This window comes from Castor canadensis, chromosome 2 (genome assembly GCF_047511655.1).
Source record: "Castor canadensis chromosome 2, mCasCan1.hap1v2, whole genome shotgun sequence".
Taxonomy (NCBI): domain Eukaryota; kingdom Metazoa; phylum Chordata; class Mammalia; order Rodentia; family Castoridae; genus Castor; species Castor canadensis.
In genome coordinates this window covers 88672271-88691930 of record NC_133387.1, presented here as the reverse complement: position 1 = coordinate 88691930, position 19660 = coordinate 88672271, and the positions used below count along the sequence as shown (strand labels likewise).

General features: G+C 37.2%; 1 protein-coding gene across 1 annotated transcript; it reads left to right on the top strand.

Annotated features, from left to right (window-relative positions):
• Window positions 1-999: 999 nt before the first annotated feature.
• Window positions 1000-14431, top strand: Fkbp14 (FKBP prolyl isomerase 14). Its single transcript, XM_020157032.2, has 4 exons — window positions 1000-1762; window positions 3911-4062; window positions 7112-7239; window positions 13559-14431. Exons 1-4 carry the CDS (start codon window positions 1566-1568, stop codon window positions 13715-13717), a joined length of 636 nt encoding a protein of 211 aa, XP_020012621.1. The 5' UTR covers window positions 1000-1565; the 3' UTR covers window positions 13718-14431.
• The last annotated feature ends 5229 nt before the right edge of the window (window positions 14432-19660 follow it).

The window sequence follows — 19660 nt, the reverse complement described above, 5'->3', positions numbered from 1 at the left end:
ATGGGAATGTCAGCATAGAATGCTGTTAAGCCCAGTGTAAAAAGATCCAAACTTCACTGGAAATGTGGTCTCTGCGCCCGTGGCATTGATATCACCTGGGAGATCCTTAGGAATGCAGAATCTAGCTCCCAGCTCAAAACTTCTCAGTCAAAATTTGCATTTCAACAAGATCCCCAGGGGAAATTCTTATGTACATAAAAGTGTGAAAATTCACTGTTTTAAGGATATTTGGCTTAGAAAAATGCTAATCATAGGTTAACTGGAAGAAAGTTGAGAAAGAGTATGCAAAATAGCCCATGTTGTTTAGGTATAATGTCACAGAAGCATGTACTGAAATGTTAAAATGATTATTTGTTGATTTTTCCCCTCTATTCCTTAGTGTTAAGGTTGCCAGATCTAGAAAACAAAATACTTAACAATTATTGGTTATGTAACTGAAATTCGTGTCTTGTGTTTTTAAATATGGAAATCCTACTTTGATGTTTTCCAAAATAGGATTTATTCTAAATCAGCTACAGTGAACATGAAATGCATTTGAAATTAGGAGACATATGTCGAACTAGAAAATGGAAACTGAGACGAGACAGTAAGCTTGATTAGTATAATTTCTTTATTATATTTATTTTGAATACTATTTCTTTAAAGAGAGAGTCTGCACGTCCTTCTCCATTACTTACCCTCCACAGGAAGGTCACTTACGAGGTTCATTGTTAGCAGCCATAACATTTGCGGTGTTGTGAAATGAATCAGATCTGGTTTGAAGGCGGAGCTCAAATGTTTTGGTGCCAAGTGATCTTAAGCAGGACACTAACTTCTCCCAGCCTAAACTTACTTATCTCATCCATAGGAAGAAGAACCTGTCTTAATGGTTGTAGTGTGGTTCATGCACCAGGAATGCGCTTTGCCAACCCTAAAGCACCTGGTAAATCTTTATAGCTTGTAAGTTAATAAGCAACAGCAGGAGCCTTGGCTGGTGGCATCTTGGGGGGCGGGAAGGAGGAGAGAGGACGATTTCCAAAGTCGTTGAGGAAACGAGTCTTTCCTGAAATCCCTAAGGTGTCATCAGACCCCAGACTCTTCCTACGCAGCTCAGTGGGGATCCTTACAGAGGTAAATCTGCCCGTGGAGCTTCCTGTTAGCTCTGTACCCCACCCCTCTCCCAAAGTCCCGGTAGCGGAGTTCTTTAAACCTCCAGACTCTAGGACCACTCCAGGTGGTTCGCCATCTAGTGGCGGCCGGGGCTCAACCCAGCTGCAAAGTGCATTGTTGCAGCGTCATTGGCTGGAGGCGCACCTGAGGGACAGTATCGCCAGCCAATAGGAGGCCGCCTTTCTCCAGCGGTCGCGTTATAAGAACCAGTCAGGCTCGGATTGGGGTTAACTCTTTAAAGGTGAGTTGGCAGTGTGGGAAAGTTGGTGGTGGTAAAAGTGCCACGTCTTCTGAGAAGGGAGAGTCCTGAACTTGCCAGAGGCCGTTGTTCCTAAGCGTTCACGTACGTTTTTAACTCTATGAAGTCGGAGGCCGTTTCTCTGCTTTTGTAGGGATTTCTTTCCAGCCCCAGCAACATGAGGTTTTTCTTGTGGAACGCCGTGTTGACATTGTTGGTCACTTCTGTGTGTGGGGCTCTGATCCCCGAGCCAGAAGTGAAAATTGAAGTTCTCCAGAAGCCATTCATCTGCCATCGCAAGACCAAAGGAGGGGATTTGATGTTGGTCCATTATGAGGGCTACTTAGAACAGGACGGCTCCCTGTTTCACTCCACGTAAGTAATTATGCCTCGCAGGTAATATAATAAAGAACCCACCCACCTACACCAGTTGGCCTGCAGAGGTTGGCTTTACCACTTTGAAAAAAGAAAATTAAAAGACAAAGAAAAAGAATATGATTCGCTTTGGAAAAGGAAAATTGTTGAAGGTCAAGTCTCTATAATGAGGCCTTTGAAGGACTTACTGGAAATGTGGTTTTGATAAAAAGCTGTTCTTTTCTATTATAAAAACTGGAACTAGAATCTTTGAAATTCTGCAGAAGTATGTAGGTATATAACTAGGCAATAAGTAGAAAGAGCCCAAAAGTATTCTCATGTCTCAAACGCCATTCTTGAGGGGAAATGACTGAATTCCATTTTTGGTTTGGTGTAGGTGATATTTACTTAAAACTTTCCACAGCAGTTTCAAGAGCAAAATACACAATTGTTTATTTGCCTGTTTATAAAATATATACTAATGCTATTTCATTTTGATCAAGGCACAGAACCATGATTCAGTAGTCAATTGCCTCTTTCTTGAAAGTTAGACTTCACCAATGGGAATGGGTGTGGTTATAGAAATCTAACCTGAAGGGTTTTCAAGTGGTTACACTATATTTCTATTCTATAAGCAAAGAAATTGCAACATGGAAAAGGTTTACAAGCCTAATGATTTCCAATTAGGCATTGGAAACCATTCCATTCTGAAAGAATTTAGTGAGCACTTCCTTTATGCTAGGTCTCATGTTGGGAGGACTAGGAGATTCAAAAATTTTAGCTTTTAATCATCCTCATCCATTCTTTCATCCAACCATATGTCAAACTCATAGTGAATGGCCATAATTCAGGTCCTAGAGATGCAAAAACCACTAGAAGACAAGTAAACAACTCAATGATAGAAAACAGAATATTCAGAGGGCTAGTAAAACATAGACGAGCCTGAAATTATGTTCTGAGAGGCAGGGAAAGAGAAGGACTCCTGGAGACCATAACTGAGATGGGCCTCGAATGATGGGTGGAGGTTATCAGGGGGAGAATAGAAGAAGGAGGACGTTACAGGTAGAGAGAATGACATGAGCTAAAACAGTGAAGCTTTGGCCCATCTTAGACCCTGTTTTGTGATATACTGCCTTTACTGGGCAGTCAGACTTTTGTGGGGCTTGGGGGAAGCAAATGGTACCCCTCTCTGAACCCTGTTAGCTCTTGCATTAGGCATTGCTAAAATGTTCCCAAAAAATGGCTTGCCACAGAATTCTCAACAGACCTTTCTTCTTGTCAATAAGGCCAGTGTCATAGTGCACATTATTGTAATGTTTTATTTAAAATTTTTCAATTACATTCTTATTTTTATTCTGATCACTTTTAGACATAGCCTAATTTCTTTCTAGTCTCAGGACCAAGAACCTGTGTGGATTTTGGTAGTAGCCATGGGATATTACTTAACCAGTTTTCTATCAGTGTTGTAACTCCTGGTGAGGGGACTTTTGTCAAGACTTGCTACTTCTGAGTATCATGAAGACATACCATCAAAGGATAAGTCTGTAAAGCATGTTTGCTTTTTCTAGAACCATAGTCTTAATAAGTTGTGTGTCAAAATGTGGTTAGTGCTGGGTAGTAGATTATTTCTTCCTTCTTTATTCTTTTCTAGCCTTTCCAAATTTTCTAAAGTTGGCATTTTATTACTTTGTGTGTGGGGAAATGAATAAAAGGAGGGAGGAATGGCAATTCCTCAACTTTCATAACCATGCTACCCATAAACCTAGTAGAATAACTTCTTATTCTCAGCCATAAGATAGCCTTGAATAGGACAACACTTTTCTTCTAACACCAAAAGGGCGCTAACTGGGGCTCAGATGCTACTCAGCCCTCCACCCTCAACTCAGCAGTTCAGCAGGTTGGATTTCTTAGACTGGTCCTCATTAGTTCATATGTCAGGACTTTGTGTGTAAATAAAAAATAGCTATTTTCATTAACTTTCAAGCTAATAAATTTTAACAATTACTGGTGGAAAGTATGCCACAGCAATTAAAAAATTAAGTAAATTACTAAAGAGTTCTAATGTGTAGAATGCTTGCCTAGCATGTATGAGGCCCTGACTTTGATCCCCAGCACCACACACACACACACACACACACAAAGTACTAATGTGTTTTCTTTCTATCGTAGTCACAAACATAACAATGGTCAGCCCATTTGGTTTACTCTGGGCATCCTGGAAGCTCTCAAAGGCTGGGACCAGGGATTAAAGGGAATGTGTGTAGGAGAGAAGAGAAAACTCATCATTCCTCCTGCTCTGGGCTATGGAAAAGAAGGAAAAGGTAATAACACTTCTACATTTCTTACTGTAGCACTAGAGTTCTTCTTCTCTAGATTAGGAGAGAGAGTTGCTGAAGTGACTACTGTGTGTTTTTTCACTAGAATTAAACAGAGGGTTTGTATTCCTTTAGGAAATATAATTGTGTCTAGATTATCAATTGAAATGGCCAGTAAGGCCATCATATCTAAATGGCAACTGAATTAACAGTGAAAAATAAGATCTGGAACCTTGAACTCTACTAATACTATTCATCAGTATGATGCTTTAAAAAACTGTAGTAAAATATGCATAATGCAATATTTACCATGTGAACCATTTTAAGCATATAGTTCAGTAGTATTATCTAGTCACATTGTTGTGCCGCCATTACCACTATGCAACTCCAAAACTTTTTCATCCTCCAAAACAGAAACTCAGTAATTTAACAATGTACAAGAAAGATCACTGTTTTGGTAAGTTGAATATGTGAAATATAAACTATTAAGGCATTGAATACAATTTTACATATGGTCTGGATGTAGCTATATGAAGTCTTCCATATCATAGCTCCTACTAAGGGTTCTTTTTATTCTTGTTTTTAAACTTGTTTATAAAGCTTTTAGCAATTTATTTAGAAAATAATAGAGTCACTTCCAATGAATTTAATTTTCCCTGTGTTACAAAGGCGAAGCAAGCTGTGTGGCTGGTCCAGAGAACTTTAGTGCCTGTTTGTTCCAGGGAAGATACACATATCTGGTGTTCAAGTAGGAACCCATGTGGGCTGGGTGCCTGTGGCTCACACCTATAATCCTAGCTACTCAGGAGGCAGAGATGAGAAGGATTGCAGTTCAAAGCCAGCCTGGGCAAATAGTTCACAAGATCCTATCTTGAGAAAACCTAATGCAAAAAAGGGCTGGTGGAGTGGCTCAAGTGGTAGAGTACCTGCCTAACAAGACTGTGGCTTTGAGTTCAAACCCCAGTCAAAAAAAAAAAAAAAAAAGTAGGAACTCATGCAACTTTCCAAAGGGCTACTTGGTGATTTGTACCAAGAGGTCTGGAGATGTTTATATGCATTAATCCTATAATATCCTTACTGGAATCTAACCTAAAGGAGTAATCAGATATAAAGATTGCTTTTAATAGCAAAACAACAACAACAACAAAAACCACCTAAGTGTTTAAGTGTTTGACTAAATAGTGTAGACCAGTTATTGAAAATGACATTTTCAGAGATTAAAAAAACCATGTATAGAATGTGTACAAATATAAAGGTGGAAAGTAAATCTATCATACATACACGATGATAATCAGTATAGGAAAACAGTATATATAGAAATGAATCATAAAGAAATAAAAGCAATGGACTGTGATACTGGGAATTATATTTCTGGTTCTGTGTTCCAAGTTCTTTACAAGCATGCATTACTTTTGTAGTAAAGAAAAAAATTTATACTGCTTGATGTGATATAAATATAGACTTTACAGCATCCTTAAGTTTAGGCTTACCCATTGACAAAGTAGGAGTCAGTATTCCTAGCCCCTGTTTGTAAAGCATGACATACTTTAGGATGGAACTAACTATATAAATCTTATCCATAAGCTAGGTTTCTAACCAAATTCAATTTTTATTTTAATTATAATCTTCTTTGGAGAAAGAAATCCAGTATCTAGGAAACATTTATCTAATCTTAGAAGTATTCTTCCATTCTTTGGTATCTTCATTGCCTCGCCATTAATACATGTAGTATTAGTCCATTACTCTTTCTCTGTTCTGTGTTTAACTCAATCTCACTTTATAACATGCAGAGATCTAAATTTTGAGTCATTTCCTTCAGACTGAGTGCCATGAAACTAATTTTCCTAGTATGTAACACTGCTTTTGTAGTCTTTTAGTACATGCTTGCATGCCTCCTTGGAAAGAGACCAGCTTTCCCACCGATCTAGTGTATGTCCCTTCTCTGTCTCCATCTGGACCGGTAAGCTTGGGCTCACAGTGTGAGTGTTGTTCTCTTTGAAACTTAACAAATGCCTTTTCACAGAAATACAAAGGATAGGGAGACAACTAAGAAATGTTTAACGAGTTTACCCAGACCTTTATGTTAAATATAGTTATAACAAAACAAGTTTTAAAAAAAATTGTCTGAACTTCCCAGAGGGTTTGTTTTTTGGTGTGTGTGTGTTTGCTTTTATTAATATTTCTTTGTCATTTTTAGTACCCTGAGACTTAAAGCTCTTTTCACTTTTGAGCTCCCTTTTCAGAAGTTCATCTTAATTTCTGCCCTCCCATGAAATGTCTGCAACATGTGTATAAAGTCCTGTACCAGAGGGGCTATTTCCTAACTTTTTGAAAATTTTGAATCTTCCTGCATTACTTTTAAAGCCTGTAAGAACACTATATTTCAGTAACATATACTGAGAGCTTATTGTTTATCGAGCATAATGCTGAGTGTTTCATTTCTGTATGGATTTTCTTCCTTCATCCTCCCAACAGACTCCTAAGGTAGAAGATATTATCATGTGCATTTTACAGATGAGGAAACGGAGTCCTAAAGATGGGCAGATGTGAGCTCCAATCCCAGAAAATGCGATACCAGAGCTCACCCAATTATATACTGCCTCCCAGTGGTAGAAATGACAACACCAAAGTGTGTACTTGTAGGCCAGGACTTTCTGATCCAAGTTAGTAAGTCACTTGTTATACAATTAACTCTGAATTACTCAAAGCACATTAAGTCATTCTTGATATATAATGTGTAATATATTAATTATATTTTAAATTTATCATCTAGACTATTAGGCACTTTTACAGATATGTACATATAATATAAATGTGTGTGTTTATGTGTTTTATTGCTAAGCCAAAACCAGAATGCTTTTGCTCTGGTTTGGATTATTCCTCCTTTTACTTCATTCAACTTTTCTGAATAAGATTTAATAATAGTAATTTCCTCAATCTCAAGAGGCTCTTCATTTAATTCAGTTTAAAAATATTTTGTTGAGTACCATATGTTTTTGGTTATGAAAACTTGTGGTCCTGCTAAATAAGAATTTCCCCCTTTCTCCTAATACAGGTAAAATTCCTCCAGAGAGTACACTGATATTCAACATCGATCTCCTGGAGATTCGAAATGGACCAAGATCCCATGAGTCATTCCAAGAAATGGATCTCAATGATGACTGGAAGCTGTCTAAGCATGAGGTGATCTTTCCTATGCTTCTTTCTTCTTTTCCTATTTTTTCACAGATTATTTTTTAAGAAGTATATTTTCCAAGGAAATTTATTTTTATTTTGGAAAAATGTTACTTACTCACAAGTTTTCTTAAAATATTAATGTTTTGAAAGTTGCCTTTTTCGTAGGAAATCACTATTTTAGGGAGAAATATATTGAGCTTGAAAAGCATCATTTAGTCTTTTGCTTTTTCTTTCTCATCAGTACTTAGTGTTGACTCTGTCTTGTCCTAACCCTTGGGTCTTTGAAAGTTCCATTTAGTCAAGACAGTTCTTATTTGTAGTTACTACATAAGAAACATAGATATCAGTGGGCACTGGTGGGTCACACCTGTAATCCTAGCTACTTGGGAGGCAGAGATCAGGAGGATGAAGGTTTGAAGCTAGCCCAGGCTAATAGTTTGTGAGACGCTATCTCAAAAATACCCAGCACAAAAAAGGGCTAGTGAAGTGGCTCTAGTAATAGAGCACTTGCATAGCAAGCATAGGTCCTAAGTTCAAACCCTAGTACTGCCCCATACCACCCCCCAAAAAAGAAACCTAGATGTTCTGAGAAGTATGTCATATGGACAGTGTCTGTTTAAAAGTGTAGGCTAACTATTAAATGCATTTTGTAGTGATTGCCTACTGATTAACAGCAAGCAATTAACATGTCCAGTTTTGTTCAGGCTCATTCCTAAATAATAGAGCACTAGCCTCAGTTTTCCACATAGGGATCTTTCCCAGCCATCATAGTCCTGGCCTTTGGGGAAGGAAGACGAGATCTTTCCCTGTCAGTTGGGCTTTTGTAGCAGATATTGCTGCACAAGCCTATCTTAGCCTGGCTGCTGTGGGGAAAGAAATGGAGGTAAATATTTATCCCTACTTTTTTTCCCTAACTACACTGTCCACTTTGGCCTTGCTGGTCAGATTCAAGTCTTTTTTTTGTTTTAATTTTAGATCAATTTCATTCTGATGGCCAGGAAATGATTGAGTCTTGAATAAGCCAAGTTGTTGTGAACCATGGGGATATGATCGACAGCCACTAGGCTTTTTTGTTACTAGTCATATCCCGTTTTTCTTTTTTTCTGTTCAAGATAAATTATAATTCTCTTTCACTAAAAGTTTTTTTTAATATACCACACATTCCTCTGGCTCAAAAATCAACCAATATAAAATGATTTATTAGGAAGTCCTTTCCATCTGAGTTGTGGTGGCTCATGCCTGAAATCCTAGGTGATTGGGAGGATTGCAGTTTGAGACCAGCCCAGGCAAATAGTTCACAGACCCTCATCTTCAAAATAACCTAAGCAAAATTGACTGGAGGTATGGCTCAAGCCAGTAGAGTACTTGCTTTGTGTAAGCATGAAGTCTTGAGTTCAAACCCCAGTCCCACTAGCAAAAAAAAAAAAAAAAAAGTCCTTTCCTACTCATATCCTCTTCCTTCCTCTAATCCCCCCATATCCAGTTTTATTAGTTTCTAATAAACTTGTTCATTCAAATACTTTATCCTTTTCTTACGCAAAAGGTGGCTTTATTTGCATGATGTATCTTGGAGATAGAATCTACACTAATTTCTAGAGTTTCATTATCCTTTTTTTTTTTTTTTTTTTAACATCTGCATTAAGATCACCTTAACTGAAATATGCAGCATATGTTTGCATGTCTGGGGTTGGGTGAGTACAAATTTGAAATTGCTTATTTAAATAGGTAGAATGGGATATGATTAAAAATTATAATACAGGCTGATTTGTACTATGGTGATTCTAGGGAAGGATTAGAAGCAGAATTTTGATTATAATTTTAAATGTCTTAATGAAAATGCAAAAGTGTAGTCTAGGCACTCATCAGGCGGACTGTCATTAATTTCTGTGCTTGGAAGGCCGTGATTAAGCTCAGCCAGTATGCTGTGGTCACAGGCAGTGCAACAGTTACTTTTACTCCTACACACGTTTGAGTAAAAAATGTAGCATTTAATCTGATTTTAAGAAAAGTATCTAGAATTCTGACTCTTGATAGGAAAGAAGATGTAGTTAATTCAGTGGATTCAAAGATAGCTGTTGTTCAAATGCTCATCTTTATTTAGGTTCAGATTAAGAACAGGTACTTTGAGATTGGGTGCTTGTGGCTCATGCCTATAATTCTAAGTACTTGGGAGACTGAGATCGGGAGGATAGAGGCTTGACACCAGCCCAGGCAAATAGTTCACAAGACCCCATCTCCAAAATAACCAAAGCAAAATGAACTGGAGATGTGGCTCAAGCCATAGGTAGCCTGCTTTGTAAGTGCAAAGCCGTGAGTTCAAATCCAAGTCCAAGAAAAAGAAGAGGAGGTACTATGAGTTGCTGAGCCAAGATGGTAAGAGTCCTTGTTAGACAGGCTGGGCCTGTTGTCACTCTGGATGGCTGTGCCTTTTTTTTTCTTTTTAAATTGAGCAAACTGCTCCATGGCAGGATATTTTGGTGGAGCTCCCATTATTTGCATTGGATTCTGAATAAACAAGATCTTTGAAGGAGTGCCAAAGGCACTTAAAAGTTTCTTTCAAAAGAGTGTTGGAAGTTACACATGTTTTAAATAAATGTTATGCAAGCTTTAGGTGAGCATCGTAAATTAAGATAAATTATTGCTGTGGCTGTAGTCTTTTTCAAGAGGTTCCATGCCAACTATTCTCTGAAAATTATAGATCCTGTAGTAAAGTCACCTACATGTGTACTTTTGGATCCAAAGTAGAGGAATTGGAGTAGACTAAAAAAAAAAGATGATTTCTGCTGCGACTTTTGTATTAGCAACCAGATTTTCATATGCATCTCTAAAGAAATTTCCTTAGAAGCTGAGTTCTATGTTTAGAATGAGCGGGTTGTTCTCGATAGTGTATCCTCCTCATGGACCTTTATTCCAGTGTATGCAGGACATGGTCAAGAAGACATGTTGGCTCCCCTTGCATGGAAATAGCGAGTGATACCTACAAAGCATGTCTGCATACTATAGCTCTAGTTTGCCTACAGAGAGCTTGTGCTGCACAGCAGAAAAATACCAGACGGTAGTTTGCTGAGCTTTCTGTGGATGTGGAGGAGGTTTTGGTTATCTTAAAACTAGGCTAGAGGCATGGCTAAAGTGCAAGGCTCTGCCAAATGTATATAACCAAAATGAGTAAGCAGGGCATGGTGAGGCCTGTAATCCTAGTACTCAAGAGGTAGACAGGAGGGTCATGAATTTGAGGCCAGGCCAGGCCACATTACTGAGACACTTGAAGGCAAAAATAAAAACAAGGGTAGGCACAGTGGCTCACATCTGTAATCTCAGTTTCTCAGGAAGCAGAGATTGGGAGGATTGCAGTTCGAGGCCAGCATGGGCAAAAAGTTAGCCAGGCCCTATCTCAACAAACAAGCCAGATGTGGCAGGTATAGGTAAGAGAATCTAGGGGAAAAAGTGAGACCCTATCTGAAAAATAACCTCAAGCAAAAAGGGCTGGAGGCATGACTTAAATGGTGGAGTGCTTGCTTAGCAAGAACAAGGCCTGAGTTCAAAAATTAGTACTACCAAACAACACGTGAGAGATGGAGGCATAGCTCAAGTACTAGAGTACGGGGTCCAAATGGAAGTCAGAAATAGTCAATCCTAAAACATTCTTGGGCTGGAGGTGTAGTTCAGTAGTTGAGCACATGCTTAGCGTCTATGAGGTACCAGTTCCATCGCTAGTATCAAAAATCCAAAGCCAACCAACCAACAACAAACAACAATAAAAAACACCCAAAAAAGAATTCCTAGTAGACTACTTAGAAATAAGCCATTGGACAGACTTCAGTGATGTCTTCAATAGAACACACATGAACATGAGTAGCTTATTTTGGTCAAGCATAGTGGGAAGTGATTTTATTTTTGCAAAATAAGTTTTTCCCTACCGAATCTGATTCAATTATGTAGTTGTTTAAAATATCTTGATTATAAAAGCTTGATTATAAAAACTTCTTAAAAGTTTTTAAGAAGACCTGACAGATACATAGATATTTCAAAATTATTATGTTTTGGTTACTATAGCATTTCTTATGATAGGCATGTACCACCACACCCAGCTCTCAGTTTGGAAAATAGAAATTGTAGCCTTTGGTTAAGCCAGGAAATACATAGCAAAATTAACTTAAAATTTCTTTAGTCATTGAGGGACCAAAATAGGGCATAAAAAGTCAGTATGTGAAGCTTTGGTTTTAGAGTTTTTTTTCTCTCTTTAACTTTATTTATTTATTTATTTTATTCATATGTGCATACAATGTTTGGGTCATTTCTCCCTCCTTCCTCTCCGCCCCCTACCTTACCTACCCCACCCCCTCCTTCTCCCCCCCACCCCCTTGCTACCAGGCAGAAACTGTTTTGCCCTTATCTCTAGTTTTGTTGAAGAGAGAGTATAAGCAATAATAGGAAGGAACAAGGGTTTTTGCTAGTTGAGATAAAGATAGCTATACAGGGAGTTGACTCACATTAATTTCCTGTACATGTGTGTTACCTTCTAAGTTAATTCTTCTCGAACTAACCTTTTCTCTAGTTCCTGGTCCCCTTCTCTCTTTAACTTTAAAACTATAAAGAATCAAATCTTGCTGGTGGCTCATGACACCAGAAGGCAGAGATTAGGAAGATCGAGGTTTGAAGCCAGCCCAGGTGAATGGTTTGTGAGACCCTATCTCGAAAATATCCAACACAGAAACAGGGCTGGCATAGTGGCTTAAGTGGATACAGTGCTTCCCTATCAAGCATGAGGCCCTGAGTTCAAACCCCAGTACCACAATAAATAAATAAATAGATGAATAAATAAATAAATAATCAAATCTTACAAAATCCTGGTGGATTTTGGGAATGATGTTAATTTCAGGGAAAATAGTCCAGTCCTTAGTAATTTAAAGTATTTTATTAAATAGTTTTGGTAGCTTGCCATGGAAGATATTTTACCAGCCTAGCAGAAAAGTGCAATTTTAGCATTTTAAAGTTTTGCTGATTTTGTAACCATTTTGAAGTGCTGAGCCAATGTTTTTTTTTTTAAAAACAAATCTTATATGAAATTTCCAAGTAACTGAGTAAACTAGGCATTTTGAAAGCTTAATTGAATAAACACCTTAATAAAATTGAAGTTTAATAAAATTTAGTACTAATGTTTACTCTGCTTTGAAATGCTTTTATCAGACATCTGTATCTTAGTTTAATATTGTGTCTTAGAGCGGATTCATAAATTTACTGTAGGCATTCTGAGCCAGGAACACAGTCAGGTTCAGGCTAGTTTCACACTAACTATCTTGACTCTTACATGAGTATAGTACCTCAGACTAAATGTTGTATCAGTGGGACTGTGCTGTATGTGGGAGTTAATAAATTAATCATTTTCTTCATGTTTGAAGGAGAATGATAAATATAATTTGGAGTCATAGAATACTTGCATACCATTTTAGGATTAAAAATGTTTCTAAATAAATTATGAACAATGGATTAAATAGTAATGAATAATGGATTAAATAAATGTTGACTTCCTAGTGTAAGACTGTAAGAAAAAAGGGAGTTCTCCAGGTTAAAACAAGCAGGCTTTGAGATAATAAAAGTGTGTACAGTGGACCCTTGGTATCACTGATACATAGTTCCAAGGAAGTGAGGAAAAGCCCTGCTTGCTCAGGATGCAGAGTTCAGTGCTGTACTGTGGATGCTTGGTTCATTTTCCCATACTCCTCCCAACTTCTGCTAAAGACATGTTGCCTTTGAACAAATCTCAAATTGTTACTGTATCATTTCAATTAAGCACAGATACTCTTACCTTGCCTTTGGGGCACTATTTGCTTTTACAGAGGCAGTTTTTCCCAAAATTAAGGGCTGGGAAACACTCAGCATATCACACAACAATTTAAACACAACTGACCATGACAGGAGGCTGACAGAGAGCATCTCCATTCAACTGAGCTGCATCATGAGTGCAGGAATTTAATTTTTTTTGCTTTTTAAATTTCTTTTGATTTTAAAAAAGTTTTTTCTGACTGTTTAGTCAAAGCAGTGTGTAATAAGTCTGCTAATAAGGTCAGTTACTGTATTTGATGTAAGGATATTATGCATGATACAAGCTTTATCTTTGCCTCTGAATAGTATTTCATGTTAACACTATCATAGTATAGCAACAGATTTTAGTGAAAAATATTTCTTATAACTCTTTTACTATCATTAGAAATGTATTTTAAAGTAGTCGTTTAATAGTTCTTAAATATAGTTAAATGTCTGTAAGACTGATTGACTCAGTGTGGGTATCATGAATCTTTTATTAATGAGATCCATCATTGTGCAGGTTAAAGTGTATTTAAAGAAGGAGTTTGAAAAGCATGGTGCGGTGGTGAACGAAAGTCATCATGATGTCTTGGTGGAGGATATTTTTGATAAAGAAGATGAAGACAAAGATGGATATATTTCTGCCAGAGAATTTACATATAAACATGATGAGCTATAGATATGACTGCCCATTTTATAGAGCACCCATCTTTAAAGTGAAGGCAATCATCTTTAAAGAAAGTTTTATTTTTTAACAATGTTCAGTTATTGCTTTGTTTTTTAATTTTTATATTATTTTTCTGACTTATTTAAAGAACCGCTTAGGGTTTATAAGCACCCATTTCTTTCTGGTAAGTTATTGGGAAGAAACAATTTATCTTTGAGTAGAAAACTTCTGGGCTGTTTACCACTTTTATGTATGAATCCTTGTGTTACTTGCTTACTTGGAATTTTAAAATACAGCAAGCAGAAATGTCCCACAACATGAGATCAGGTTGTAGCAGAAATCAGCATCCTGTATTTCTGCTTCCCTCTGTTTTCTGAAAGTTAAATACTGATATGTTGGAAAAGCCTTTTTGCAGCAACCCAAAGCTTGCTATTTTCATGTTCTAATGAAACAGTTTTGTCTTTAATTGTCTTTGAGTATCTGCTTGAGGACAGGAGGAAGATAGTGAACTTTATTCTTCCACAGCTACTGCTTTACTAAAAGAGATGTGCAACGCTGAATGAGTGACTGAGTTCAATAAGGTCCGGACACGTTGCATGGAAACGTCCTGCCCAGGATGTACAATACATTAAGTTTGGCTCCTAGTGACTAATAGCCTATTGTGCTAAATTGGACAAATTATTTATGTGTTTGTTTCTTTGTAATAAAATGTATCAAAATATCATAGCTGTGATATACAGTTGTATTTATATTCACTGTTTACTCTTTAAGACTGGCAGATTATCCTTCTGGTCCTATAAGGAATAAAGTTTACAGTCAATGTGTCCTACTACAATAACATTGTATCATGAGAGAAATTAGTAAGTCTACCAAAAATTTCCCATTTCTGCCTGATTAAAAAAAAACTGAAGCAAAAAAAGTTTTTTTATAAAAGCAAGTAGACATACTGGAACTACTGTTTCTAACCCAACATAAATACGTAGGTATCTATTATTTTATAATCTATGTAGCTATGATTTTATAAATTTGATTTTATAATTTTATCTCAATTTGGCTTTTATCTTTTATACTTAAAAAAGTTCCCAAATTTTCATTTGATAATAATTCTTTATAGTTCATAAAACGGTATCAAGTGCATTATTGTCTTTGATTCTCATTGCTCTGATGTCTGTGACAAAAGCTGATGGATTTTACTCTACCTACTTTAAAATGAACAAATTGTCATCCAGAGATTGATTAGTATATCCAAGGTCAATGACTAACTTGTATACCAGTTTTGAGTCCCCAGGTTCAGTGTCTTCTGGCTTACTAAGGATGTAAAGTAGAATTTTTTAATCCATTGGACCTAATTCTTCAGTTTGCTCTTCTGTTGTTTGGCTTTGTGTCCTTATCCTCTCAGAATGATCTCCTGGCTGTTTCTGGCACATTAGAATTCTCCCCATGATTCAGGAATGGCTCTAGTTTCATAGAATAATCTTGGGTTAGTTCCAAATTGCCTCAGATACCCCACTTGTGAGAGTTCTTCCTTTCCTGTTTACCTCCACATTTATTTGTGTTTAGGAATTATGAACGATAGCCTGTCTTCACTGATTATATATTCACATTTCCTCACATGAAATTCTTGAGAATACACTGTAACACCTTCTCCATAAAAACCAGCTATATCTTGAAAATGATTAAAGTTCTTACTGACATTTTTCTGAACCCAGAGGGATTATAATTAAGAAAACCTTACATTGTATACTGGGAGGAAGGAAAGTAACTTGTCTTGTGGTGCTACTTTGTGTCACATTGCTGATGCCATTAATGGCAGAGCAAGATAGGAAAAAGAATTTTGATTATTCAAGCACAATACTTCTTTATCTCATATGAATTTGTAGACATTTGGATACAAGTGTGAGAGAAAACATACATAGGTTATGATTGTGTTTAAGTTACATGCCTTTTTGGATTGGCTATACCTTTGCATTCTTACACTGGTGGGAGTAATCAGACATGAACTGTGACTTTACATGTACATAATTTGACTCATTAATACTGTCCCATGAGTCATACTTAAATTTACATGAGGGCTGGTAGCATGGCTTAAGTGGTAGAGTGCCTGCCTAGCAAGTGTGAGGTCATGAGTTCAACTCCCTAGTACCACCAAAAAAAGAGAAAGAGAGATAAAGTAGGGTAATCGCAGCCTAAATCATTTTGGGCTGGAGGTATGGCTCAAGTACTAGGTGCCTGCCTAGCAAGCATGAGGCCCTGAGTTCACCCAGTACCATAAAATAAGTAAATACATTTACTTGACTATGTTATGGTATTCTTTGCACAATGAAATAGCTTGTGAGAAATTCTTTAAGCACCAATCTCCTCAGCAGCTTTATCTCTCTTTTTTTTTGGTGGTGGGGATTGAACTCAGGGACTTGTGCCTACTCTACACATTTTTCATCACTGACGTATACCCCCAGCACACTTCTCTAGGTTTTATTTCAAAAGTAAGTGAGGAAGATGGACCATGGGAGGAGAGGAGTATAGGGACACTGTGTGTACCTCAGATTATCTGCTCTGTTAGGTATATATGTGCGGAAAGCTGTGATTTGGTTTAAATAATTTTGAAATTAGCATTAAACCACAATTAAGAGTACAAGTTAACAGTGAATTTTTAGCACAGGAGAATGTGTTTTGGGGATTTTTTTTGGAAGGGGGAGCAGATGGTCATTACTATCTCTATTGTTTTGGTTTGCAATATTATTATTTGCATGATAGGTGGACATTATGGTGATTTTTGCCTATTGAGTTAGTTATAAAATGTCTCATGTGATTAAGTGAAATGCCATAAAAATAACAGGAAATGATTTCTGATTCAGATGAAGCAATTCTGATCTTACCTTGAAATTAATGTATACTTTCCTTATTCATGATAGGATATTGCTTATATCCATAATCCTGTTTAAATTAAGCATTTTGTCTCTCCTCTGCTGAATTAAGTTTGTGGTGATTTCTCAGTGTCCAATAATTGTAAGATGAGAAAGGACTTGGTGGCATGTTAATGGGAAAAATTCTTCTCTTTTATTTAAAAAGCAAATTACCATTTGTGTTAGATTTTTTGCTTGCTTGTTTATTTATTTGTTTCGCCATATTGAGGATTGAATTTGGGGCATTGTACACACTAGGTAAGTGCTCTACCACTGAGCTACACCCCCTGTCTATGTGTTAGTCAGTTTTATCGTCTCTGTGATCAAATGCCTGACAGAAATAAGAAGGGAAAGAGATTTCAGATATTTTAGTCCATTATGGCAGGGAGGGCATGATGGAGCAGAAACAGCAATGGGCCAGGGCAAGATGTAGCACCCAAGGACATCCCCCACCATGACCTACTTCCTCCAACTAAGCACCATCTCCCACTGTTTCTCCACTTCCCAGTAATCTACTCAGATTTTTAAATCTGTTAGTGAATTAAGCCATTCATTTGGTCTAGGCCCTCATAATTTAATCCTCTCTGGAAATGCCCTCACAGACACACCCACAAATGTGTTTTACCAGTCTCCTAGGTGCTTTTCAATCCAATCAAGTTGACAATCAAGGTTAACCATCACAGCATTGTCACAATAATTCTGGAAAAAATAAGAAAAGAACTTCTTTTCCAGAGATGTAGAGCACTTGAGCATGAGTTTTTAAAATTTTGATTTGTTTTCCTTTCTTACCCACTTTTAGCTTGAACTGAAGTCTAAAATGTCAAACATGGTTATAAATTCATATCATATGAAATCATTAGTTCCATCTCTTAATATCCGCAGTGTTCTCATTGGTAGGATTTCTGTACTCCCTTTAGTACAATGGAACTGGCACATTCTTACATGTGGATTTGGAGTCTTCATTTGAAGAAAATTCTTTTTTCTCTGTTTTGTGGCCTGGGAATGTAGCTCAATGGTAGAACACTTTCGGAGTAGGTGCAAGGTCCTTTGTTCCATTCCAGCACTGCAATAAGCAAGCAAGCAAACAAAGTCTTTGTCTCTTTATCTTTGTTTCTGCTACCTAGAGTCTCTTGCTTCAGGCTGACTGCAGAAAGACCTTAGCAAGCATTGGTTTCAGAGCTTAGTCCTCATATGCAATGAGAGCATGCAGTGGATTCTACAGGGGCAGAGATACAGCAGCGATACTTACTGTAACGCACACCAGGCTGGCATGGGTGTGTTGAAAGTGCAGGTTGCTGAGCCTTCTCCCCAAAGATGCTGATTAATTCTTGGATCAGGCCTATGGATTTGCATTTTAACCTACTTGCCAGGTGATCCTGAGGAAGATAATCCAAAAACCTTAATTTGAGAGGCAGTTACTTTATCAGTTCCCTGCCCTTCAATGTCATCTCTTATGTTTTTCTCATCTGTGGATATTCTCACATTTAGTAAGTAGTAGACAGTTAATTGTACAGAAGAATGAATATATAATAAAGTAATAAGTTGTGTGAAGATACCATTTTCCCAGGGTTCAAAATTTTTATGACTCTAAGGGCTGGTAGTGTGGCGCAAATGGTAGAGGCCTACCTCAAAAGCACAAGGCCCTGAGTTCAAACCCTGATACCTCCCCCTGACCACACACAAATTTATGGCTCTAAATTTATACAGCAAAAGTTACATGGTGAGTAAATTTGATATTTTTAATATGTGAAAAGACTTTATTATTTTACTACATTACATATTAGTGAATACTGCATTTTCTTTTTTTTAGTGAAAGTAATAGTAAGGTTTATTAGGAAAGGAATATACTTTCAATAGACTGAAAGTGTGTTACCTCTAGAGGAGCCCATTAATTTTTTTTTTCCCCCTTGGTAGTACTGGGTGTTGAACTCAGGACCTTGTGCTTGCTAGGCAGACACTGTGCTACTTAAGTGACATCCCCAACCTGAATACTGCATTTTCTTAATGGCAAATGTGGCACAGGGTAACATTTCTCTTTGAACCTTCAGAGAATCTAAATGTCATGTCTTTGGAGGATTCTGTTTCTTCTGACACCTGTGATACTGTCCATGAGGACACCAATGATGCTTAGTAGAAAAGAACATTTTGCTAAGCCACCGTATCATGGGTTCTTGCTCAAGGTATTCACTATTTTCTTCTAATTTGGTTTTTAACACTGGATCATGTTTCTCTATTATTATGCACAGGATCTGGTTGAGGGGCAGAGTAAATTTGTTTTTATAAACATTTTCCCTTCCAGGAGAGAGAAAAGAGCATTGGAGTGGTCCCCCAATTGCTCTTCAATATTACTTTTCAAATTATCTGTAAATTATTCTAAAAATGTGTGTGTGTGTGTGTGTGTGTAAAACCTCATGCTCAAAAAGTTAAAAAGTTTAGGACTTTAGAACATTTGGCATTAGGGATTTTCAGATTAGGGATATTCAGCTGGTAAAGTCCATACAGAGAGAGAGAGAGAGGGAAAGCCCAGAAATCTGGAATACTTCTGGTCCCATGCATTTCAGATAAGGACTAGTCATAAGATACACTCATGTAGTGTAGCATATGCTGTATATATACTGTGCATATGTGGTTTTGTACCAAAGAGAGTGAGTGACTGAAATGCTTTCTCTAATACATGATTTTACCCTCTGAAACCTTACCTTTTCCTTGTGATTATAATCCCCTGTGTCCATTTGGAGTTTGTTATTCTGTACTTAGCCCACATTTCTGCGCTTGGATCCTAAGTAAAATGTCCAAGTACAGGTAGTTCTCTGTAAAACCAGCAATTATCTCCACTACCCCCTTGGCTTGAGGTTTGCGGAAGGAACTAAGTGGGTCATTTTGATATGCTTTGGTTATTGCTGAGGAAAGGGATAAAAACATCTGGAATATTCTTTAAAGATAGCTCACTGTCTTTGGTTTCTTTTGTTTACTAGTTCTTTGTGTTCCTGGGTTGGCTAATAAAGCCACTGATATAAAATGGATGACTTTAGTGAGAATGACTCAGCCAATA